The sequence below is a fragment of the Pristiophorus japonicus genome, chromosome 2 (genome assembly GCF_044704955.1).
Source record: "Pristiophorus japonicus isolate sPriJap1 chromosome 2, sPriJap1.hap1, whole genome shotgun sequence".
Classification (NCBI taxonomy): domain Eukaryota; kingdom Metazoa; phylum Chordata; class Chondrichthyes; family Pristiophoridae; genus Pristiophorus; species Pristiophorus japonicus.
The window spans coordinates 5,902,879-5,928,855 of record NC_091978.1 but is presented as its reverse complement, the minus strand read 5'-3'; the positions used below and the strand labels follow the sequence as shown (position 1 = coordinate 5,928,855).

Sequence of the window (25,977 nt, the reverse complement as noted above, 5' to 3'; positions counted from 1 at the left end):
TGTATCCACAGTCCCTTCTGCTACTTCTCTTAAGACCCTAGGATGCAAGCCATCAGGTCCAGGGGAATTATCTGCCTTTAGTCCCATTATCTTACTGAGTACCACCTCCTTAGTGATTGTGATTGTGTTAAGTTGCTCCCCCCCCTATAGCCCCTTGATTTTCCATTGTTGGAATATTGTTAGTGTCCTCTACCATAAAGACTGATACAAAATATTTGTTCAGAGTTTCTGCCATCTCCATGTTCTCCATTACTAATTCCCCGGTCTCGTCCTCTAAGGGACCAACATTTACTTTAGCCACTCTTTTCCTCTTTATAAATCTGTAGAAACTCTTGCTATCTGTTTTTATATTTCGTGCTAGTTTACTTTCATAGTCTATCTTCCCTTTCTTAATCATTTTTTTAGTCATTCTTTGCTGGCTTTTAAAAGCTTCCCAATCTTCTGTCCTCCCACTAGTTTTGGCCACTTTGTATGCCCTTGTTTTTAATTGGATACCGTCTTTTATTTCTTCAGTTAGCCACGGATGGCTATCTTTTCTCTTACACCCTTTGCTCCTCACTGGAATATATTTTTCTTGAGAGTTGTGAAATATCCCTTTAAAAGTACACCACTGTTCATCAACTACCCCACACTTTAATCTATTTTCCCAGTCCACTTTATCCAACTCTGCCCTCATACCTTCATAGTCTCCTTTATTTAAGCTTAGTACGCTGGTTAGAGATCCAACTTTCTCACCCTCCATCTGAATTTGAAACTCAATCATGCTATGATCATTCATTCCTCCTCATCTCAGTTTTAAATGGGCGGCCCCTTATTCTGAGATTAAGTCCCCTAGTTTTAGTCTCCCCCATCAGTGGAAACATCCTCTCTGCATCCACCGTGTCTAGCCCCCTCATTATCTTATAAGTTTTAATAAGATCCCCTCTCATTCTTCTGAACTCCAATGTGTATAGGCCCAACCTATTCAACCGTTCCTCATAAGTCAATCCCCTCATCTCCGGAATCAACCTAGTGATCCTTCTCTGAACTGCCTCCAATGCAAGTATATCCCTCCTTAAAAATGGAGACCAAAACTGTACGCAGTACTCCGGGTGTGGCCTCACCAATACCCTGTACAGTTGTAGCGTTTTACAATATGGAGACCGGAACTGTGCACAGTACCCCAAGTGTGGTCTAACCAAGGTTCAGTACAAATTTAACAAAGTTTCTCTGCTTTTCAATTCTATCTCTCTAGAAATAAAAACCATTGCTTGGTTTGCTTTTTTCTGGCCTTATTAACCTTTGTTACTAGTTGTGGTGGTTTCATAGAATCACAGACTAGTATAGCGCAGAAGGAGGCCATTTGGCCCATCGAGTCTGCATCGGCTCTTTCCCCATATCCCTGCAATTTTCCAACATTCTATTTGCCTTCCTGATTTTGACAGAAATGTTTCTGCATTTTTTTTTTGGTAGGAATATCTCGACAAATATGGGTGGACGGAGCCGGTGAACTGGGAGGACCTGGCATACCAAGGCGTCTCGGTCCCATTGGACGATGACCCCTCTCCGCTGGATATCTCTGGACTCCTGCTCGAGGGGCAGTACAGCCGGAGACATGTGAAGGAGCAGGAAGAGTCACGGCAGATGTTAGCCAAGTACACAAGCGCCCTGCTCAGGTTTCAGAAAGCCAATGGCCTCCCGGTCACCGGGACCCTGGACGACGCCACCAAGGATGCCATGAACATGCCCCGCTGCGGGGTCCCGGACCACAAGGCCCATGACAACGACTCCGACACTCCGAACGGCACCATGGCGCGTGACGCCGATCCGAGCTACAGCCCACCGCCGACTGACTTGCTCGGGGTCAGCGGCAACCTCACGGCAAACGCGAGCATTGGCCAACCTGACCGCGCAGAGACCTCGCGCAGTGCAGGCCAGCGCCACGGCCTGGATGCCTTCCGCCTCGGCCCCCCATCCCAGCGCACAGAGACGTCCGACCAAGACACCCAACGCAACCACACGGGGACCACCGGCCAAGGGCAGCCCAACCAAACGGCCATCTACAACCAAAGTCAGCCGAATGGGACTAGGATCTCCAACCAAGCTCTACCCAACAACACAGAGATATCCAGCGAAGACCAACTCAACAGTACAGAGATATCCATCCAGGTCCAACCCAATATCATTAGGATCTCCAGCCAAGGTAAATGCAACAACACAGAGCTGTCCAGCAAAGACCAGCTCAATGGCACGGAGAGCTCGTGGGACGTAGCCATTCCTGACTTGAGCCGCAGGAAGCGCTTCCTACGCTGGCTGGTGGAAAACATGCGGAAGAAGCGAGGCTCCTCAGACTTGCTGGACAACACCCACTCGCTGCTCGCCTTCACCAAGACCAAACTCAAGTGGCGCATTCTGGACGAAGGCTACAGCTCCCAGATGACCATCGACGACCAGAAGATGATCTTGAAATTGGCCTTTCGGATGTGGAGCGAGGTCACGCCCTTGATATTTGAAGAGGATCTGACATCGACGGCCTCTGAGATAGACATCAAGCTGGGATTCGGGACAAGTGAGCAAACCTTCAATCTTCTCAGTTCATGCACAAAGGTGGCAAAGCAAGTTGTGAGGAGGACACGCACAAAATCTGCAAAGGGATATAGACAGGCAAAGTGAGTGGGCAAACATTTGGCAGATGGAGTATAATGTGGGAAAGGTTGAGGTTGTCCACTTTGACAGAAAAAATAAAAAAGCAAATTATTATTTAAATGGAGAGAGATTACAAGGTGCCGCAGTACAGAGGGACCTGTACCTTGCAGGTACAGCTAGTAATCAGGAAGGCAAATGGAATGTTGGCCTTTATTGCAAGGGGGATAGAAACATAGACATAGAAACATAGAAAATAGATGCAGGGGTAGGCCATCTGGCCCTTCGGGCCTGCACTACCATTCAATAAGATCATGGCTGATCATTCCCCCAGTACCCATTTCCTGCTTTCTCTCCATACCCCTTGATCCCTTTAGCCGCAAGGGCCACATCTAACTCCCTCTTCAATATATCCAATGAATTGGCATCAACAACTCTCTGCGGTAGAGAATTCCACAGGTTAACAACTCTCTGAGTGAAGAAGTTTCTCCTCATCTCAGTCCTAAATGGCCTACCCCTTATCCTAAGACTATTTCCCCTGGTCCTGGACTTCCCCAACATCGGGAACATTCTTCCCGCATCTAACCTGTCCAGTCCTGTCAGAATCTTATATGTTTCTATGAGATCCCCTCTCATCCTTCTAAACACCAGTAAATACAGGCCCAGTCGATCCAGTCTCTCCTCATATGTCAGTCCTGCCATCCCTGGAATCGCTGCACTCCCACAATAGCAAGAACGTCCTTCCTCAGATTAGGAGACTAAAACTGAACACAATATTCCAGGTGGGGCCTCACCAAGGCCCTGTGCAACTGCAGTAAGACCTCCCTGCTCCTATACTCAAATCCCCTTGCTATGAAGGCCAACATACCATTTGCCTTCTTCACTGCCTGTTGTACCTGTGTGCCAACTTTCAATGACTGATGAATCATGATACCCAGGTCTCGCTACACCTCCCCTTTTCCTAATCTGCCGCCATTCAAATAATATTCTGCCTTCGTGTTTTTGCCACCAAATTGGATAACCTCACATTTATCCACATTATATTGCATCTGCCATGTATTTGCCCACTCGCCTAACCTGTCCAAATCACCCTGCAGCCTCTTAGCGTCCTTCTCACAGCTCACATCACCACACAGTTTAGTGTCATCTGAAAACTTGGAGATATTACACTCAATTCCATCATCCATATCATTAATGTATATTGTAAAGAGCTGGGGTCCCAGCACTGAGCCCTGGGGCACCCCACTGCCTGCCATTCTGAAAAGGACCCGTTAATCCCGACTCTCTGCTTCCTGTCTGCCAACCAGTTCTCTATCCACGTCAGTATATTACCCCCAATACCATGTGCTTTGATTTTGCGCACCAATCTCTTGTGTGGGACCTTGTCAAACGCCTCTTGAAAGTCCAAATACACCACATCCACTGGTTCTCCCTTGTCCACTCTACGAGTTACATCCTCAAAAAATTCCAGAACATTTGTCAAGCATCATTTCCCTTTCATAAATCCATGCTGACTTGGACCAATTCTATCACTGCTTTCCAAATGTGCTGCTATTTCATCCTTTGATTGATTCCAACATTTTCCCCACTACTGATGTCAGGCTAACCGGTCTATAATTCCCCGTTTTCTCTCTCCCTCCTTTTTTTAAAAAGTGATGTTACATTCGCAACCTTCCAGTATAGGAACTGATCCAGAGTCGATAGACTGTTGGAAAATGATCACCAATGTATCCACTATTTCTAGGGCCACCTCCTTAAGTACTCTGGGATGCAGACTATCAGGCCCTGGGGATTTATTGGCCTTCAATCCCATCAATTTCCCAAACACAATTTCCCCCCGAATAAGGATTTCCTTCAGTTCCTCCTTCTCACTAGTCCTTCTGACCCCTAGTACATCCGGAAGGTTATTTGTGTCTTCCTTTGTGAAGACAGAACCAAAGTATTTGTTCAATTGGTCTGCCATTTCTTTGTTCCCCATTATAAATTCACCTGAATCCGACTGCAAGGGACCTACATTTGTTTTCACTAATCTTTTTCTCTTCACATATCTATAGAAGCTTTTGCAGTCATTTTTTAATGTTTCCGGCAAGCTTCCTCTCATACTCTATTTTCCCCCTCTTAATTAAACTCTTTGTCCTCCTCTGCTGTATTCTAAATTTCTCCCAGTCCTCCTGCTTGCTACTTTTTCTGGCTAATTTGTATGCCTCTTCCTTGGATTTAACACTATCCTTAATTTCCCTTGTTAGCCACAGTTGAGCCACCTTCCCTGTTTTATTTTTACTCCAGACAGGAATGTACAATTGTTGAAGTTCGTCCATGTAATCTTTAAATGTTTGCCATTGCCTATCCACCATCAACCCTTTAAGTATCATTTGCCAGTCTATTCTAGCCAATTCATGCCTCATACCATCAAAGTTACCTTTCCTTAAGTTCAGGACCCTAGTTTCTGAATGAACTTTGTCACTCTCCATCTTAATAAAGAATTCTACCATATTATGGTCACTCTTCCCCAAGGGGCCTCGCACAACAAGATTGCTAATTAGTCCCTTCTCGTTACACATCACCCAGTCTAGGATGGCCAGCTCTCTGGTTGGTTCCTCGACATATTGGTCTAGAAATCCATCCCTAATACACTCCAGGAAATCCTCCTCCATCGCATTGCTACCAGTTAGGTTAGCCCAGTTAATATGTAGATTGAAGTCACCCATGATAACTGCTGTATCTTTATTGCACACATCCCTTATTTCTTGTTTGATGCTGTCCCCAACCTCACTACTACTGTTTGGTGTTCTGTACACAACTCCCACTAGCGTTTTCTGCCCTTTGGTATTCCGTAGCTCCACCCATACCGATTCCACATCATCCAAGCTAATGTGCTTCCTTACTATTGAATTAATTTCCTCTTTAACCAGCAACGCAACCCTGCCTCCTTTTCCTTTCTGCCTATCCTTCCTAAATGTTGAATATCCTTGGATGTTGAGTTCCCAGCCTTGGTCATCCTGGAGCCTTGTCTCCGTGATGCCAATCACATCGTATCCGTTAACTGCTATCTGTGCAGTTAATTCGTCCACCTTATTCCGAATACTCCTCGCATTGAGGCACAGAGCCTTCAGGCTTGTCTTTTTAACACAATTTGACCCTTTAGAATTCTGCTGTAAAGTGGCTCTTTTTGTTTTTTGCCTTGGGTTTCTCTACCCTCCACTTTTACTATTCTCCTTCCTATCTTTTGCTTCTGTCTCTATTTTATTCCCCTCTGTCTCCCTGCATAGGTTCCCATCCCCCTGCCATATTAGTTTAACTCCTCCCCAACAGCACTAGCAAACACTCCCCCGAGGACATTGGTTGCGGTCCTGCCCAGGTGCAGACCGTCCGGTTTGTACTGGTCCCACCTCCCCCAGAACCGGTTCCAATGTCCCAGGAATTTGAATCCCTACCCTCTGCACCACTGCTCAAGCATAGAGTATAAAAGCAGAGAAGTCCTGCTACAACTGTACAGGGTATTGGTGAGGCCACACCTGGAGTACTGCGTGCAGCTTTGGTCTCCATATTTAAGGAAGGATACACTTGCATTGGTGGCTGTTCAGAGAAGGTGCACGAGGTTGATTCCTGAGATGAAGGGGTTGTCTTATGAAGATGCGTTGATTAGGTTTGGCCTATACATATTGCAGTTTAGAAGAATGAGAGGTGATCTTATCGAAACATATAAGATAATGAGGGGGCTCGACAAGGTGGATGCAGAGAGGATAGTTCCAATCATGGAGGAATCTAGAACTAGGGGTCTTAGTTTAAGAATAAGAGGCCGCCCATTTAGAATGGAGATTAGGAGGAATTTCTTTTCTCAGAGGGTTGTAAATCTGTGGAATTCTCTGCCCCAGAGAGCTGTGGAGGCTGGGTCATTGAATATATTTAAGGTGGAGATAGACAGATTTTTGAGCATTAAGGGAATAAAGGGTTATGGGGACCGGTACATGGTTAGGTCAGCCATGATCTTATTGAATGGCGGAGCAGGCTCGAAGGGCTAAATGGCCGACTCCTGTTCCTATTTCTTATGTTCCAATATCAAAAATATGTGCAATGGAATTCAGGGCACTGGGGTCCCTCAGGGAGATATCTGCACGTTAACTTGAGGATTCACAAGTGCTTTATCAGGGCAGGTACAGCACGGGGTTAGATACAGAGTAAAGCTCCCTCTACACTGTCCCATCAAACACTCCCAGGGCAGGTACAGCACGGGTTAGATACAGAGTAAAGCACCCTCTACACTGTCCCATCAAACACTTCCAGGGCAGGTACACCACGAGTTAGATACAGAGTAAAGCTCCCTCTACAATCTCCCATCAAACACTCCCAGGGCAGGTACAGCACATCAAACACTCCCAGGGCAGGTACAGCACGGGTTAAATACAGAGTAACGCTCCCTCTACACTGTCCCATCAAACACTCGCAGGACAGGTACAGCACAGGGTTAAATACAGAGTAAAGCTCCCTCTACACTGTCCCATCAAACACACCCAGGACAGGTACAGCATGGGGTTAGATATAGAGTAAAGCTCCCTCTACACTGTCCCATCAAACACTCCCAGGGCAGGTACAGCACGGGTTAGATATAGAGTAAAGCTCCCTCTACAATGTCCCATCAAACACTCCCAGGGCAGGTACAGCACGGGTTAGCAGCAGAGTAAAGCTCCCTCTACAATGTCCCATCAAACACTCCCAGGGCAGGTACAGCACGGGGTTAGATACAGAGTAAAGCTCCCTCTACAATGTCCCATCAAACACTCCCAGGGCAGGTACAGCATGGGGTTAGATACAGAGTAAAGCTCCCTCTACACTGTCCCATTAAACACTCCCAGGGCAGGTACAGCACGGGTTAGATACAGAGTAAAGCTCCCTCTACAATGTCCCATCAAACACTCCCAGGGCAGGTACAGCGCGGGGTTAGATACAGAGTAAAGCTCCCTCTACACTGTCCCATCAAGCACTCCCAGGGCAGGTACAGCACGGGGTTAGATACAGAGTAAAGCTCCCTCTACACTGTCCCATCAAACACTCCCAGGGCAGGTACAGCACGGGTTAGATACAGAGTAAAGCTCCCTCTACACTGTCCCATCAAACACTCCCAGGGCAGGTACAGCACGGGTTAGATACAGAGTAAAGCTCCCTCTACACTGTCCCATCAAACACTTCCAGGGCAGGTACACCACGAGTTAGATACAGAGTAAAGCTCCCTCTACAATCTCCCATCAAACACTCCCAGGGCAGGTACAGCACATCAAACACTCCCAGGGCAGGTACAGCACGGGTTAAATACAGAGTAACGCTCCCTCTACACTGTCCCATCAAACACTCGCAGGACAGGTACAGCACAGGGTTAAATACAGAGTAAAGCTCCCTCTACACTGTCCCATTAAACACTCCCAGGGCAGGCACTGCATGGGTTAGATACAGAGTAAAGCTCCCTCTACATTGTCCCATCAAACACTCCCGGGGCAGGTACAGCACGGGGTTAAATACAGAGTAAAGCTCCCTCTACACTGTCCCATCAAACACTCCCAGGGCACATACAGCACGGGTTAGATACAGAGTAAAGCTCCCTCTACACTGTCCCATCAAACACTCCCAGGGCAGGTACAGCACGGGTTAGATACAGAGTAAAGCTCCCTCTACACTGTCCCATCAAACACTCCCAGGGCACATACAGCACGGGTTAGATACAGAGTAAAGCTCCCTCTACACTGTCCCATCAAACACTCCCAGGGCACATACAGCACGGGTTAGATATAGAGTAAAGCTCCCTCTACAATGTCCCATCAAACACTCCCAGGGCAGGTACAGCACGGGTTAGATACAGAGTAAAGCACCCTCTACACTGTCCCATCAAACACTCCCAGGGCAGGTACAGCACGGGGTTAGATACAAAGTAAAGCTCCCTCTACACTGTCCCATCACACACTCCCAGGGCAGGTACAGCACGGGGTTAGATACAGAGTAAAGCTTCCTCTACACTGTCCCATCAAACACTCTCAGGGCAGGTACAGCACGGGTTAGCAGCAGAGTAAAGCTCCCTCTACAATGTCCCATCAAACACTCCCAGGGCAGGTACAGCACGGGGTTAGATACAGAGTAAAGCTCCCTCTACAATGTCCCATCAAACACTCCCAGGGCAGGTACAGCACGGGGTTAGATACAGAGTAAAGCTCCATCTACACTGTCCCATCAAACACTCCCAAGGCAGGTACAGCACGGGTTAGATACAGAGTAAAGCTCCCTCTACACTGTCCCATCAAACACTCTCAGGGCAGGTACAGCACGGGTTAGATACAGAGTAAAGCTCCCTCTACACTGTCCCATCAAACACTCCCAGGGCACGTACAGCACGGGGTTAGATACAGAGTAAAGCTCCCTCTACACTGTCACATCAAACACTCCCAGGGCAGGTACAGCACGGGGTTAGATACAGAGTAAAGCTCCCTCTACACTGTCACATCAAACACTCCCAGGGCAGGTACAGCACGGGGTTAGATACAGAGTAAAGCTCCCTCTACACTGCCTGATTTACTGTGAGGTGTTAAATCCGTGGTGTAATGGTGTTCACGGGTGCATTTGATGAAACGTTGGCTGGTTATTTAATCCTGTGTGGTGGGGCCGAGTTTAGACTGGAGAGTCTGCCTGTGGACGCCCTCCCCTCGGGCGAACGTCCATGGATGGGATGAAACAGCACGGATAAGTTGAGACTGAAGGTTCCTTGCTATGTGGAGACCATCAAAGGCTGAACCTGCGTCTCCTGGAGAAATGGGGACCTGGGGCGGGTGCAGGATCCAGCTCTGTAAAATAATGAGAGGAATGGATAAAGTGGAAGGCAAGGCATAATTGGCAGTGGCAGTGATTGCACAGGCAGAGGTCAGGAGTAGAAAGTGAACAAGGTTTGTGTCGGAGCAACGGAACATGAGGAGACCAGCCAGCTCCTCCGAGCTTCCCCCTAACAATCAGTTGGGGCATGGCTGATTGGTGAGCAAATACTGGAGCATTTCCCTGCCTGGCCCCAGGACATAATAAGATCATAAGAACATAAGAAATAGGAGCAGGAGTCGGCCATACGGCCCCTCGAGCCTGCTCCGCCATTTAATACGATCATGGCTGATCCAATCATGGACTCAGCTCCACTTCCCTGCCCGCTCCCCTTAACCCTTTATCCCCTTATCATTTAAGAAACTGTCTATCTCTGTCTTAAATTTATTCAATGCCCCAGCTTCCACAGCTCTCTGAGGCAGCGAATTCCACAGATTCACAACCCTCTGAGAGAAGAAATTCCTCCTCATCTCAGTTTTAAATGGGCGGCCCCTTATTCTAAGATCATGCCCCCTAGTTCTAGTCTCCCCCATCAGTGGAAACATCCTCTCTGCATCCACCTTGTCAAGCCCCCCTCATAATCTTATATGTTTCGATAAGATCACCTCTCATTCTTCTGAATTCCAATGAGTAGAGGCCCAACCTACTCAACCTTTCCTCATAAGTCAACCCCCTCATCCCCGGAATCAACCTAGTAAACCTTCTTTGAACTGCCTCCAAAGCAAGTATATCCTTTCGTAAATATAGAAACCAAAACTGCACGCAGTATTACAGGTGTGGCCTCACCAATACCCTGTATAGCTGTAGCAAGACTTCCCTGCTTTTATACTCCTTCCCCTTTGCAATAAAAGCCAAAGGCTTAGGGGGAGCTTATGACAGGAAGGAAGTTTCAAGGGACTGGTCTTATTTTGGGCCGAGAAGAGGCTGAGAAGAGACAGGACCCAGGTCCGACAATGAAAGACGCTGGGAGTGGAACAGGTTGAAGGGCGGGACCGGGGGGGGGGCCTCAACGTGATGTGATATAAATGAGAGGTGATCTTATCGAAATGTATAAGATTATGAGGGGGCTTGACAAGGTGGATGCAGAGAGGATGTTTCCATTGGAGGGGGAGACTAGAACTAGGGGGCATGATCTTAGAATAAGAGGCCGCCCATTTAAAACTGAGATGAGGAGGAATTTCTTCTCTCAGAGGGTTGTAAATCTGTGGAATTCACTGCCTCAGAGAGCTGTGGAAGCTGGGACATTAAATAAATTTAAGACAGAGATAGACAGTTTCTTAACCGATAAGGGAATAAGGGGTTATGGGGAGTGGGCAGGGAAGTGGAGCTGAGTCCATGATCGGATCAGCCATGATCGTATTAAATGGTGGAGTAGGCTCGAGGGGCCGTATGGCCTACTCCTGCTCCTATTTCTTATGTTCTTATGTATGTTCTATGCATCTGTGGGGGAATAGTGCGACCCATCCCCAGGCTGGGAGAGCTGCCCGGTGCAGTGAATTCATACCAAGCCAGTTCATTCGGGACGCAGCATCGAGTGGGGAGGAAACCATGCCGGTACGGATAATATTCGGAGGAATATTTCACTGATTGCTTCTTTTTCCGGTTCTCCCACAGAAAGGCACCTGGGCTGCTCACAGGTTTTCGACGGGACGGGACAGGAGTATGCACACGCCTGGCGTCTGGGAGACGTGCACTTTGATGATGATGAGCATTTTGTCACGCCTTCCAGCAGCGAAGGGATCAGCTTACTGACGGTTACTGATTAGCTATAATCCGTAAAATGCTGAGTCAGCCTTGACCTCACTTCCTGGCACTGGCACTTTCTATCGCATCACTTCCTGCTAGTAACAGCTTCTTTTTTTATTATTATTATTATTCGTTCCTGGGATGTGGGCGTCGCCGGCAAGGCCGGCATTTATTGCCCGTCCCTAATTGTCCCGTGAGAAGGTGGTGGTGAGCCGCCTTCTTGAACCGCTGCAGTCCGTGTGGTGAAGGTGCTCCCACAGTGCTGTTCGGGAGGGAGTTCCAGGATTGTGACCCAGCGACGATGAAGGAACGGCCGATATATTTCCAAGTCAGGATGGTGTGTGACTGGGAGGGGAACGTGGAGGTGATGGTGTTCCCATGCGCCCGCTGCCCTTGTCCTTCTAGGTGGTAGAGGTCGCGGGTTTGGGAGGTGCTGCTGAAGAAAAATTGACAATTAGCGGTTTCTATGCGATCACTTCTGTTACTGTGTCGGCCGTGGCTCAGTGGGGAGCACTCTCTGTCTCTCGCCTCTGAGCCAGAAGGTTGTGGGTTCAAGCCCACTCCAGGGACCTGAGCTCAAGAATCCAGGCTGTCACTCCCAGTGCAGTACTGAGGGAGCGCCGCACTGTCGGAGGTGCCGTCTTTCTCGTGAGACGTTAAACCGAGGCCCCGTCTGCTCTCTCAGGTGGACATAAAAGATCGCACGGCACTATTTCGAAGAAGAGCAGGGGAGTTATCCCCGGTACTTGGGGCCAATATTTATCTCTCAATCAGCATCACAAACACAGATGTTCTGGGTCATTATCACATTGCTGTTTGTGTGGGAGCTTGCTGTGCGCAAGTTGGCTGCCGCATTTCCCACATTACAACAGTGACTACACTTCAAAAAGTACTTCATTGGCTGTAAAGCGCTTTGAGACGTCCGGTGGTCATGAAAGGCGCTATATAAATGCACGCCTTTCTTTCTTATTGACAGTTTCAAATGTGTGACTTCCTGATATCTAAAGTTTCCAGCTCACTTTCTGTCAATTACCAGCAAAGTCACAGTGACAGCAATGATAGATCCAAGGAAGTAATTGACCTCCGACTGTGAATACAGAAATGTAGGACACGCGTCTAAACCTAACAGGCCTCAGGCACCAGCTCAAGATTAGTAACAAATTAGAGTCTTACAACACAGAAGGAGACTGTAATGTATTTGCTTCATGGGTTCTTTGCTGAAGAATTCATAGCAACACATTACTATTAAGAACGAGTTGGTTTATTAGCAAAAGTTTAACAATCACACTACACATGACCAGTTCATCCACCAGGCTCACAACCACCTGCCTCATCGTGGATCCCCCGAACCCAACTGGCTGGGGTTTTATTGAGTCTTGTGAACATCACGTGACTGGCTAAGCCACTCCCAACTCAACAGCTCTACAACTATTTTTGTAAAACATAAAATCAAATGCCCCTTTGTTGGGCCCAAGTTTGCCCAGGAGTTGCTCCGTTTTTTTTGGAGCAACTAGATTTTTTTGGAGTATCTTAAAAATCGCAATTCTGCCCATTTAATTTGCTCCAGTGTAAGTGAGTTAGTTAGGTTTTTGTTTAGTTTTTTTTTCAATAGGGGGCGTTACCAGCCACCTATGCCTGTTTTGGCCAATTAAGCAAGTTTAGACAGCTAAAAGTTACTCCAAACTAACTTAGGCCAGCGTATGTGGCCACTTGTGGCTGCACAGAACAACCTTGCGGTGAATTAAGAAATCAGCGCAGGTAGCCAGAGATAGGGTGGGGGGGGGGGGGGGAAGGGAAGTGAGAGGACCATGCAAAGCACTAGGTTCTGTGCTGGGGCCCCAGCTGTTTACACTGTACATTAATGATTTAGATGAGGGGATTAAATGTAGTATCTCCAAATTTGCGGATGACACTAAGTTGGGTGGCAGTGTGAGCTGCGAGGAGGATGCTGTGAGGCTGCAGAGTGACTTGGATAGGTTAGGTGAGTGGGCAAATGCATGGCAGATGAAGTATAATGTGGATAAATGTGAGGTTATCCACTTTGGTGGTAAAAACAGAGAGACAGACTATTATCTGAATGGTGACAGATTAGGAAAAGGGGAGGTGCAAAGAGACCTGGGTGTCATGGTACATCAGTCATTGAAGGTTGGCATGCAGGTGCAGCAGGCGGTTAAGAAAGCAAATGGCATGTTGGCCTTCATAGCAAGGGGATTTGAGTACAGGGGCAGGGAGGTGTTGCTACAGTTGTACAGGGCATTGGTGAGGCCACACCTGGAGTATTGTGTACAGTTTTGGTCTCCTCACCTGAGGAAGGACATTCTTGCTATTGAGGGAGTGCAGCGAAGGTTCACCAGACTGATTCCCGGGATGGCGGGACTGACCTATCAAGAAAGACTGGATCAACTGGGCTTGTATTCACTGGAGTTCAGAAGAATGAGAGGGGACCTCATAGAAACATATAAAATTCTGACAGGGTTAGACAGGTTAGATGCAGGAAGAATGTTCCCAATGTTGGGGAAGTCCAGAACCAGGGGTCACAGTCTAAGGATAAGGGGTAAGCCATTTAGGACCGAGATGCGGAGGAACTTCTTCACCCAGAGAGTGGTGAACCTGTGGAATTCTCTACCACAGAAAGTTGTTGAGGCCAATTCACTAAATATATTCAAAAAGGAGTTAGATGAGGTCCTTACTGCTAGGGGGATCAAGGGGTATGGCGAGAAAGCAGGAATGGGGTACTGAAGTTGAATGTTCAGCCATGAACTCATTGAATGGCGGTGCAGGCTAGAAGGGCCGAATGGCCTACTCCTGCACCTATTTTCTATGTTTCTATGTTTCTACAACCACATTAAAGAAGCATAGGTACATTTAAAGCACCAAGCACTAAACAAAGCACAAAAATTAATAAGCAATTAATTAACAAATAAAAAGTAGAAGGAATCCTGCACCTAAAGCACCAAGACCAAAGTAATAAGCAACCAATCAATCAATAACAAATAAAAAATAAAAGTCCTACCTTTGTGTGAAGGGAAGGCAGCGAGCCGCCGATGAGAGAGCCCATTCGGCCAGGACTAGGGCGGTGTGCTTTGGCCCCCCCCGCCTACCCCACCCACACAGCCGACACAGCCTGTTGAGCCCGTGTCAGCTAAAATTGCAGAAATCCTACATTGTCTGCAACCTCACTGAAATAATGGGAACTGGCTCCTTTGAATTGTGGAACTTCATTCAGCCAAGAATTCAAACACTCCCTGTAACTAAGAAAATTTGAGCTACATTGACAAGTTCCTTCACGTGCCTCAGGCCAAAGGTCCATCTTGATTTTCTTGAAAAGTGTTTCTAATCTGTAAATCCCCTAATCCAAGGCTGAAAGGAATCAAACCATCTTTTGACATGAATTCATTTGAGGCATATTGAGATGAGGATACCAAATTACCAAATACCAATTATACTTATCACTTGCCTATGTGCTACAACTTGTAACAAGAGATATTATTCTCCCTATTAACACGGAAGCTATGCAGGTTTTCAGCGGGTGGGCGGGGGGCTACGGTGCGCTTCGGGCCCCTCCCACACAGCCTGCAGAGCACACGCAGAGATTGTGGGGGCGAGGAGCTACTGCACATGCGCACACACTCTAGCGCGCATGCGCAGAGGTCCCGGCACTGTTTTCAGCGCCGGGACCTGGCTCCGCCCCTCGGCTGCGCCCATGCCCACGCCAAGGAGCGGGGAGAATACCGAGGTATGTTTTCGGCGCGGTTTTTCTTCTACAAAGTCGGCGCACCTCACGGGGGTACGCTGTTTTAACCGGGGGGGGGGGGTGGACGGGGAGGGGGCAAACATGGGCTCAAAAAAGGGGCACTCGAACTGATAGATTAACAAATTAAACTTTGGAACATTAAATCAATCAAATTAAAATTGGGTTGCCGGGGGCGATGATGCACTCCAGTCCCTCTGGCGCCCACCTCTCGCGGAAGGCCGCGAGCGTACCGGTGGACACCGCGTGCTCCATCTCCAGGGACACCCTGGCTCGGATGTAACCACAGAAGAGAGGCAGGCAGTCGGGCTGTCAACAGCTCTACAACTATTTTTTTGTGAACAATAAAAATCATTAAATCAAAGTCAAGTGCCCACTGATTAAAGGGGGTGGGGGCACTCCAAACACTTTCAAACAAGTGCCCCCTTGTTTTTTGCTTTTTTTTGAGAGTGCAAAAAGACAAATTATACAAGTGCCCCCTGGCTAAAAGGGGTGGGGGGGGCACTAAAACCGGCAAACATAGATAAATTAAACTTTAGACACTAACAGATCAAATCAAAATTTGGTTTCCGGGGGTGATGATGTACTCCAGTCCCTCCGGCGCCCACCTCTCGCGGAAGGCCGCGAGCGTACCAGTGGACACCGCGTGCTCCATCTCCAGGGACACCCTGGCTCGGATGTAACCGCGGAAGAGAGGCAGGCAGTCGGGCTGTCAACAGCTCTACAAACCTATGATAAATTACAAAGGCCATTCAGTCCACTGTGCCTGTGCTGGCTCTGTGAATTTTCTAATTCATCAATCCCCATTGCCTTGAATTAATTCTCCTGGAGCCACGAATCTATGCATAGAGAGTCATAGATGGAGCAGTTAACACTGCCCTGGGCAGGGTCAACACAGATAGAGATTACCAATTGCCGTGTGGAGCGGGAGCTGCAGGGAGCAGGACAGGTGATGGGCAGCAAGGTGACCCATCGGACGTAGGAATGTAAGAGTGAGGTTGGCGGGAAATCTCTGCTTGTGGATTATCAGTGAGGGAGGGGGAGAGCCACACGGAACCTTTCCTCCAGAGCCCAGTGCATTGAATGGGTTGCACATTATTGCTGCGCTCACAGTCCTCACCTTCTCTCTGTTGAATTTTGATTGTCGTTTTGTCTTCCTCACAAGGTGGCTGTTCACGAAATCGGGCACGTCCTGGGCCTACCTCACATTAGACGCCAGGGCTCCATAATGCACCCAAACTACATCCCGCATGACTCCAAGGACCTGGAGCTGGACTGGCATGACCGGAAGGCTATTCAGCAGATATACGGTGTGTCAGGGAGGGCTTCGGTGGTCTCACTGGGCATTGAGTTCATGGACTGGGACATCAAGCATCACGATGATTGGCTGAATGACTGGTTGTTGGGTTAATTGCTTTGATAGTTTGTTGATTGTTGGGCTGGTTGATTGAATGGTTAGTTAAATAGTCGCTCGGGCGGTTTGATATTTCATTGTCTGGCTGCACGGTTGGCTCGGTAACTGATCTTCTGGTTGATGCCAACCGTGGCTCAGTGGGCAGCGCTCTCTCTCTCTCTCGCCTCTCAGTCAGAAGGTTGTGGGTTCAAGTCCCACTCCAGGGACTGGAGCACAAAAAAATCTAGGCTGACACTCCAGTGCAGTGCTGAGGGAGTGCTGCACTGTCAGAGGTGCCGTCTTTCAGATGAGACAGTAAACCGAGGCCCCGTCTGCTCTCTCAGGTGGATATAAAAGATCCCACGGCGCTATTTTGAAGAAGAGCAGGGGAGTTATCCCCAGTGTCCTGTGGCCAATATTTATCCCTCAATCAACATAACAAAAAAGCAGATTGTCTGGTCATTATCACATTGCTCCCGGATGCACTTCCTCCACTTAGGGCGGTCTTTGGCCAGGGACTCCCAGGTGTTGATGGGGATGTTGAAACGTTTCCTCTGCCCACCTTGGGCTCGCTTGCCGTGTAGGAGTTCCGAGTAGAACGCCTGGCCTGGCCACGAAGTCCCTGGCCAAAGACCACCCTAAGTGGAGGAAGAGCATCCGGGAGGGCGCTGAGCACCTCGAGTCTCGTCGCCGAGAGCATGCAGAAACCAAGCGCAGGCAGCGGAAGGAGCGTGTGGCAAACCAGTCCCACCCTCCCCTTCCCTCAACCACTGTCTGTCCCACCTGTGACAGGGACTGTAATTCCCGTATTGGACTTTTCAGTCACCTGAGAACTCACTTTTAAACATAGACATAGAAAATAGGTGCAGGAGCAGGCCATTCGGCCCTTCGAGCCTGCACCGCCATTCAATGAGTTCATGGCTGAACATGCAACTTCAGTACCCCATTCCTGCTTTCTCGCCATACCCCTTGATCCCCCTAGTAGTAAGGACTACATCTAACTCCTTTTTGAATATATTTAGTGAATTGGCCTCAACAACTTTCTGTGGTAGAGAATTCCACAGGTTCACCACGCTCTGGGTGAAGAAGTTTCTCCTCATCTCGGTCCTAAATGGCTTACCCCTTATCCTTAGACTGTGACCCCTGGTTCTGGACTTCCCCAACATTGGGAACATTCTCCCTGCATCTAACCTGTCTAAACCCGTCAGAATTTTAAACGTTTCTATGAGATCCCCTCTCATTCTTCTGAACTCCAGTGAATACAAGCCCAGTTGATCCAGTCTTTCTTGATATGTCAGTCCCGCCATCCCGGGAATCAGTCTGGTGAACCTTCGCTGCACTCCCTCAATAGCAACAAGAATGTCCTTCCTCAAGTTAGGAAACCAAAACTGTACACAATACTCCAGGTGTGGCCTCACCAAGGCCCTGTACAACTGTAGTAACACCTCCCTGCCCCTGTACTCAAATCCCCTCGCTATGAAGGCCAACATGCCATTTGCTTTCTTAACCGCCTGCTGTACCTGCATGCCAACCTTCAATGACTGATGTACCATGACACCCAGGTCTCGATGCACCTCCCCTTTTCCTAATCTGTCACCATTCAGATAATAGTCTGTCTCTCTGTTTTTACCACCAAAGTGGATAACCTCACATTTATCCACATTATACTTCATCTGCCATGCATTTGCCCACTCACCTAACCTATCCAAGTCGCTCTGCAGCCTCATAGCATCCTCCTCGCAGCTCACACTGCCACCTAACTTAGTGTCATCCGCAAATTTGGAGATACTACATTTAATCCCCTTGTCTAGAGTGGAAGCAAGTCTTCCTCGATTCTGAGGGACTGCCTATGATGATGCTGATCACATTGCTGTTTGTGGGAGCTTGCTGTGCACAAATTTACTGCCACATTTCCTACATTACAACAGTGACTACATTTCAAAAGTGCTTCATTGTCTGTAAAGCACATCCTGAGGACATTAAGGGCACTGTATAAAGGCACATTTTGAACGATGGAATGGTTAAATGATTTTGTGACTGGTTGGTTTGATCAGGGGGTTGCTCGGTTTGTTGGTTGGTTTGTTGGTTGGTTTGCGAGTTAATTGGTTAGCTCGTCACTTGGCTGATTTCCTGCTTGGTCTGGTAATTAGTTAATTGGCCGCAGCAGATCACAAGGAGACTTGACTTCCTCTGAAGGACCATCATCATTGAATGGCAGAGCAGGTTCGAGGGGCCGAATGGCCGACTCCTGCTCCTAATTCTTGTGTAAAGAAAACCTGTGTGACCCAATAGGCACGGTAAAGATCCAGCACCTCATCACTGACCCCACACCAGAGGTCTCCGGCACCGACATCCCTCGGAGACAGCGGGCAGCACTCCAGCCAATCGGCACGGGGCACAGACGGTGCACCCACCTGTCCCACATGTGGGAGGTGAGGGGCCACTCGAAGGGCGATTGCGGCCCTGGGTCCCAGACCCTGGAACATCTCACATCGACCCGCCCATTGAGATCTGTCACCGGACGCACCTCAGGGAATCAAGTGAGGGCAAGTGTTGAGGTCGAAGATCAGCCGTGATCTCATTGAATGGCGGAACAGGCTCGAGGGGCTGAATGGCCGACTCCTGCTCCTATTTCTTATGTTCTTATTTCTCCACTCGGCCTTTCAGGAGGCCAGAGAACGGATAGCCAAGCTAGACTTCCCTTTCTCAGCTTTTCACGTCATACAGATTCCTTATTGAGATCTATTGGTAAAATACAACATCCCCATTGACACCTGGGAATCCCTGGCCAAAGACCTAAGTGAAGGAAGTGCATCTGGGAGGGCGCTGAGCACCTCGAGTCTCGTCACCGAGAGCATGCAGAAATCAAGCACAGGCAGCGGAAGGAGCGTGCGGCAAACCAGTCCCACCCATCCTTTCCTCCAACCACTGTCTGTCCCACCTGTGACAGAGACTGTAATTCCCGTATTGGACTGTTCAGTCACCTGAGAACTCACTTTTAGAGTGGAAGCAAGTCTTCCTCGATTCCGAGGGACTGTCTATGATGATGGATTCCATCAAAGGGTTTCTCCGATAGTCCAACCACTCAGTTTTCATTTCCAGAGTTGTTGAGACATTTCAAACCACTAGATCAGGATTCCAGGGTTAGAGGTTTGATCGTAGGTCTGATCTTCCACTTGCTTTTGTACAGTGGACCCTGTTATGTCTGTAATAACGCGATAGGCTGAATACTGTAAACTAACACAGGTACAAACCTGGCTCTGCTTTATTAGTGCCCAAAGTGATCACATTACAAGGTGTCTGGCCTTTTATACCTGGGCCGCACACACGTGCGTACAGCCCAATGACCTCCGACAGTGGCGCCACCTGGTGGCTAGTAACCCCAAGCATACATACATGACAATATCCCCCTTTAAGATATTAGTAACAGTCTTTTTACACATTGAGACAGTCCGGGGCTTTCCACTCCCGAGTTGATCGTCTCAGTTCTACTCCAGCCCTGGGCGAGGGTTCTGAGTCTGTTATGACTGGGGGCTGGGGCCGATCTGATGGGAGTGACAATGACCATGTCAGGGATTGAAAGTCCAGATTCATTGATGACAGCGGAGTCCTCTGATGACTGAGGGTAGGTTGGTTGGTCACTGATTGTGTCTTCCTCAGACTGTTCCAGTTCATCCGTGTGTCGCAGCTTTATCTGATCAACATGTTTCCTGCATGTTTGCCCATTCTTGAGCTTGACAATAAACACTCTGTTACCCTCCTTGGCCGTAACAGTACCGGCGATCCACTTGGGACCTTGACCATAATTTAGTACATACACTGGATCATTAACAGAAATGTCACGTGACACAGCAGCGCGATCATGATACCACTGCTGACTTTGACGTCTGTATTCAACATGATCGTTCAAGTCAGGGTGGACAAGAGAGAGCTTGGTCTTGAGACCTCTCTTCATCAATAGTTCAGCAGGGGAGACCCCGGTAAGCGTGTGGGGTCTTGTCCTGTAACTAAGCAATATACATGACAAGCGAGTCTGCAGTGAACCCTGAGTTACACGTTTCATACTCTGCTTGATGGTTTGGACCGCACGCTCTGCTTGACCATTGGATGTGGGTTTGAATGGTGCTGACTTCACATGTACCATTGAGTTTAATGAACTCTTGAAACTCCAGACTAGTGAAGCAAGGTCCGTTGTCGCTTACAACGATGTCGGGCAGACCATGAGTGGCAAACAGAACATGAAGGCTCTCAATGGTAGCTGTGGATGTACTGGATGATATGATTATACACTCTATCCACTTGGAATATGCATCTACCACAACTAAAAACATCTTTCCCAGGAAGGGACCTGCAAAGTCGATGTGGATCCTGGACATGGTTTGGACGGCCACGACCACAGACTCAGCAGCGATTCCGCTGGTGCTTTGCTGAGCTGCATGCAAGTGTTGCACTGATGCACCCATGATTCCAGATCAGAGTCAATTCCAGGCCACCATACATGAGACCTGGCAATGGCTTGCATCATGACAATACCGGATGAGTCCTATGTAGATCATGTACAAATTTCTCTCTGCCTTTCTTAGACATAACAACACGATTACCCCACAGTAAACAATCTGACTGAATGGATAGTTTGTCTTTGCGACGGTTGTAAGGTTTGGTCTCATTACCCATTTGCTTGGGTATGGCAGACCAATCACCAATAAGGCCACAACGTTTCACAACCGATAATATCGGGTCCTGGCTGGTCCAGGTCTTAACTTGTTGAGCCGTGACAGGGGTTCCTTCATTTTCAAAAGCATCTATAACTAACAGTGGGTCTGCAGATTGTGGCATCTCCACCTCCAGTGCGGGCAACGGCAGATGGCTCAGTGCATCGGCACAATTCTCGGTACCAGGTCTGTGGCGAATGACATAATCATAGGCAGATAATGTCAGCGCCCACCTCTAGATGCGGGATGAAGCATTGGTATTGATACCTTTGTTTTCCGAAAACAATGAAATGAGCGGCTTGTGATCTGTTTCCAGTTCAAACCGAAGATTAAACAGGTACCGATGCATCTATTTAACCCCATACACACAGGCTAATGCTTCTTTTCCTACCTTGCTGTAGGCTCTTTCCGCCTTTGACATATGCAACAGGTTGGAGTTTACCCGACTCATTAGCTTGTTGGAGCACGCAACCAATGATGAAGCATCACAGGCCAATACTAGACGCTTACATGGATCATAATGTACCAGCAGCTTGTTAGAGTAAAATAGATTTGTAGCTTTCTCAAAAGCTCTATCTTGAGACGCACGCCAAACCCAGTTGTCGCCTTTTCTTAGCAGCATGTTCAGTGGCTCTAATGAAGTACTCAATCTAGGCAGGAAATTACCGAAGTAGTTGAGTGGACCAAGGAACGAACGCAGCTCCATCACATTCTGAGGCTTGGGTGTATTTTTGATGGCCTCGGTTTTCGAGTCCATGGGCCTGATGCTGTCAGCAGCAATTTTCCTCCCCAGGAATTCGACTTCCGGAGTTATGAAGACGCACTTCGAACGTTTCAGTCTGAGTCGCACTTTGTCCAGACAATGTAGAACCTCTTCCAGGTTGTTCAGATGTTCGGTGGTGTCACGACCTGTGACCAGGATCTCATCTTGGAACACGGCGGTTCTAGGGACGGACTTCAGTAGACTCTCCGAGTTCCTCTGAAATATGGCTGCAGCCAAGCGAATTCCGAAAGGACACCTGTTGTAAATATAGTCCTTTATGAGTGTTGATGCAGGTAAGTTTCTTCGACATCTCGACCAGCTCCTGTGTCATGTAGGCTGACGTCAGATCCAGCTTAGTGAACGACTTCCCCCCGACTAGCGTTGCAAACAGGTCATCAGCCTTCGGTAACGGGTATTGATCCAGTTTCGAAACTCAGTTGATCATAACCTTGTAGTCTCCACAAATCCTGACAGTGCCATCACTTTTCAACACAGGAACAGTGGGGCTGGCCCATTCGTTAAATTCAACTGGTGATATGACCCCTTCACACTGGAGTCTGTCCAATTCGATTTTGACCTTCCCTCTCATCATGTACAGAACCGCCCGAACTTTATGATGGATGGGTCTTGCTTCTGAGTCCATGTGGATCTGCACCTTAGCTCCCGTGAAATTGCCGATGCCTGGTTCAAACAGCGAGGGGGAACTTACTCAGCACTTGATCACATGGAGTATCATCCTCCGATGACAACGCTTTGATATCGTTCCAAATCCATTTGATTTTTTTCTAGCCAATTCCTGCTGAACAGCGTTGGACCATTGCCTGGAACAATCCATAACGGTAAATCATGAAGCTCACCATCATACGACACCTTGATTACTGCACTGCCAATCACCACTGAGTTCTTTAGTGTACGTACGCAACTTAGCATTGACTGGACTCAGCTTAGGCCTCATAGCCTTAGTATCCCACAGCTTGTCGAATGTCCTCTGGCTCATTATTGATTGACTCACATCTGAGTCCAATTCCATCAATACCGGCACACCATTAAGTTTTACATTACTCATTATCGGTTGGCTCTTTGTTGGGGATGAATACAGTCCATACACTTCCTCCTCTGGTATCTCGGATTGCATATCCAGATCTGCGCTATACTGGTCATCATCCTCCACGTGGTGTGTCGCAGCACGCTTGCTCAGTTGGACACATGCGCTGGAGATGCCCCAGTCTCGAACAGCCTTTATCAATGCACTGTTTAAACCGACACTGATGAGGCCGATGATTGCCCCCACAACACCATCACGGTGAAATCGGATTCATTCCCGTTGGACTATGGGCAGCCACAGGTTTCACGTACACAATCGCGATGGCCCTGCCATATGCAGCTCTGTCAAACGACGATACAATGTTGGTTACAGTACTTGCCGAGTTCCAATTTTTCGATGATATCTGCTTTAAGTTTTTGTCCGTCGTCATGCATGCCTGAGCAATCTTGATGGCCTTGCTCAAATCCAGCGTCTCTGCCGCCAGTAGCTTACGCAGGATCGCCTCGTGGTTAATGCTGATTACAAAGAAGTCCCGCAGCATGTCTCCCAATGCGTTTTCGAACTTACACGGTTCAGCTAGATGTCTTCGGTCGGCAATGGATTCCGACACATTCTGGCCCTCAGAATGAACGTGCGTGTAGAATCGATATCGTGAGATGATGATGCCTACTTCTGGTTTGAGATGGTCACGTACCAGAGCACACAATTCCTCATAGTCTTTGTCCATTAGACTTGCAGGCGAGAGAAGATTCTTTATGAGTTCACAAACCATGAGGAAGACCGCCCTGCGACTAACTGCGTCAGTGGGTTCCTCCATTTTGTTGGCCACGAAGTACTGGTCCAGGCGAGCTACAAAATCTGACCAGTCCTCTCCCTCCATGAATCTCTCCAGAATTCCAATTGTGCTCATTTTTGCATGTGAAGGTTCTTAAGTTACCTCGTCACCAAATGTTATGTATGTAATAACTCGATAGACTGAATACTGTAAACTCACACAGGTACAAACCTGGCTCTGCTTTATTAGGGCCCAAAGTGATTACATTACAAGATGGCTGGCCTTTTATACCTGGGCCGCACACACGTGCGTACAGCCCAATGACCTCCAACAGTGGCGCCACCTAGTGGCTAGTAACCCCAAGCATACATACATACATGACAGATCTGTTGTGAATCTGCACCAGAGCTTATATGTGAATAGTTTGATGTTCTGTGGGTGTGATGTGTGCTGCTTTAACATCCCACAGTGCTGAGCACATCTCTCAATCCCCCTGATATCCCAAACTCACACCCGTTGCCAGGAGAGACCAGGCCCCTGTCACGGGATGGGAAACGGGTCGCACTGATCTACTCTTCGTTTTTATTCATTCTCAGGCTGTGGGCATTGCTGGCAAGGCCGGCATTTATTGTCCATTCCTAATTGCCCTTGACAAGGTGAGCCGCCTTCTTGAACTTCTGCAGTCCGTGTGGTGAAGGTGCTCCCACAGTGCTGTTAGGGAGGGAGTTCTAGGATTTTGACCCAGCGACGATGAAGGAACGGCCGATATATTTCCAGGTCAGGATGGTGTGTGACTGGGAGGGGAACATGGAGGAGGTGGTGTTCCCATGCGCCTGCTGCCCTTGTCCTTCTAGGTGGTAGAGGTTACGGGTTTGGGAGGTGCTGTCGAAGAAGCCTTGGCGAGTTGCTGCAGTGCATCTTGTAGATGGTACACACTGCAGCCACGGTGCGCCGGTGGTGGAGGATGTTATGTCTGTAATGTATTATGAATGACTCCACGAGGCAATATGTTGTACTCAAACTGTAGTGACCTTGATCCTTTATTCGTAACTCCAGAGTGAGGCACAAGCATGGTGGGCAGCCTTTTATACTGGGCCCTGCACACCTATACAGGTGACCCTCAGGTCTCCCACCGCAGTGCCCTCTGGTGGACAGCCTCTGCCACAGCGCCAGGAAACCCCGGTCTCCACCAGTTGCACCCTCTAGTGGTGCCAGCATAGTATATACACAGTGTAAACATAGAAACATAGAAAATAGGTGCAGGAGTCGGCCATTCGGCCCTTCGAGCCTGCACCACCATTCAATAAGATCATGGCTGATCATGCAACCTCAGTACCCCACCCCAGCCTTCTCTCCATACCCCTTGATCCCTTTAGCCGTAAGGGCCACATCTAACTCCCTTTTGAATATGTCCAACGAACTGGACTCAACAACTTTCTGTGGTCGAGAATTCCACAGGTTCACAATTCTCTGGGTGAAAAAGTTTCTCCTCATCTCAGTCCTAAATGGCCTATCCCTTATCTTTAGACTGTGACCCCTGGTTCTGGACTTCCCCAACATCGGGAACATTCTTCCTGTATCTAACCCAGTCCCGCCAGAATTTTATATGTTTCTATGAGATCCCCTCTCATTCTTATAAATTCCAGTGAGGATAAGCTTAGTCGATCCAGTCTTTCTTCATGTCTCAGTCCAGCCATCCCTGGAATCAGTCTGGTGAACCTTCGCTGCACTCCCTCAATAGCAAGAATGTCCTTCCTCAGATTAGGAGACCAAAACTGAACACAATACTCAAGATGTGGTCTCACCAAGGCCCTGTATAACTGCAATAAGACCTCCCTGCTCCTGTACTCAAATCTCCTCGCTATGAAGGCCAACATACCATTTGCCTTCTTCACCGCCTGCTGTACCTACATGCCTACCTTCAATGACTGATGTACCATGACACCCAGGTCTCGTTGCACCTCCCCTTTTACTAATCAGTCACCATTCAGATAATAGTCTGCCTTCCTGTTTTTGTCACCAAAGTGGATAACCTCACACTTATCCACATTATTGATAGCGCATCAGGTAACATGTCTCTATCTTATGCAACTATACAGTGACCACACAGAGAGAGTCTGCATATATAACAGAGGGAGTGAATGTTGAAGGTGGTGGATGAGGTGACAATCGAGTGGGCTGCTTTGTCCTGGGTGGTGTCGAGCGTCTTGTGTGAGTCCTGGGGGGGGGGGTCAAGGGAAGACTTTCACCGCAAGGGGCCTGGGGAGTAAGTTACTAGGCTCCTTCAATAGGCCGGTTAAACAGAACCTAAATGAAATCGA

The 25,977-nt window shown here is 48.3% G+C and overlaps 1 protein-coding gene across 1 annotated transcript in view; it reads left to right on the top strand.

The window, feature by feature from the left end:
- LOC139229312 (matrix metalloproteinase-21-like) overlaps positions 1-25,977 on the top strand; it is an 88,755-nt gene that overhangs the window by 48,334 nt on the left and 14,444 nt on the right. Inside the window, exons 3-5 of the mRNA XM_070860998.1 lie at positions 1,453-2,548; positions 11,086-11,225; positions 16,134-16,278. Coding sequence (XP_070717099.1) covers positions 1,453-2,548; positions 11,086-11,225; positions 16,134-16,278 — 1,381 coding nt within the window. The remainder of the gene's footprint in view (positions 1-1,452; positions 2,549-11,085; positions 11,226-16,133; positions 16,279-25,977) is intronic.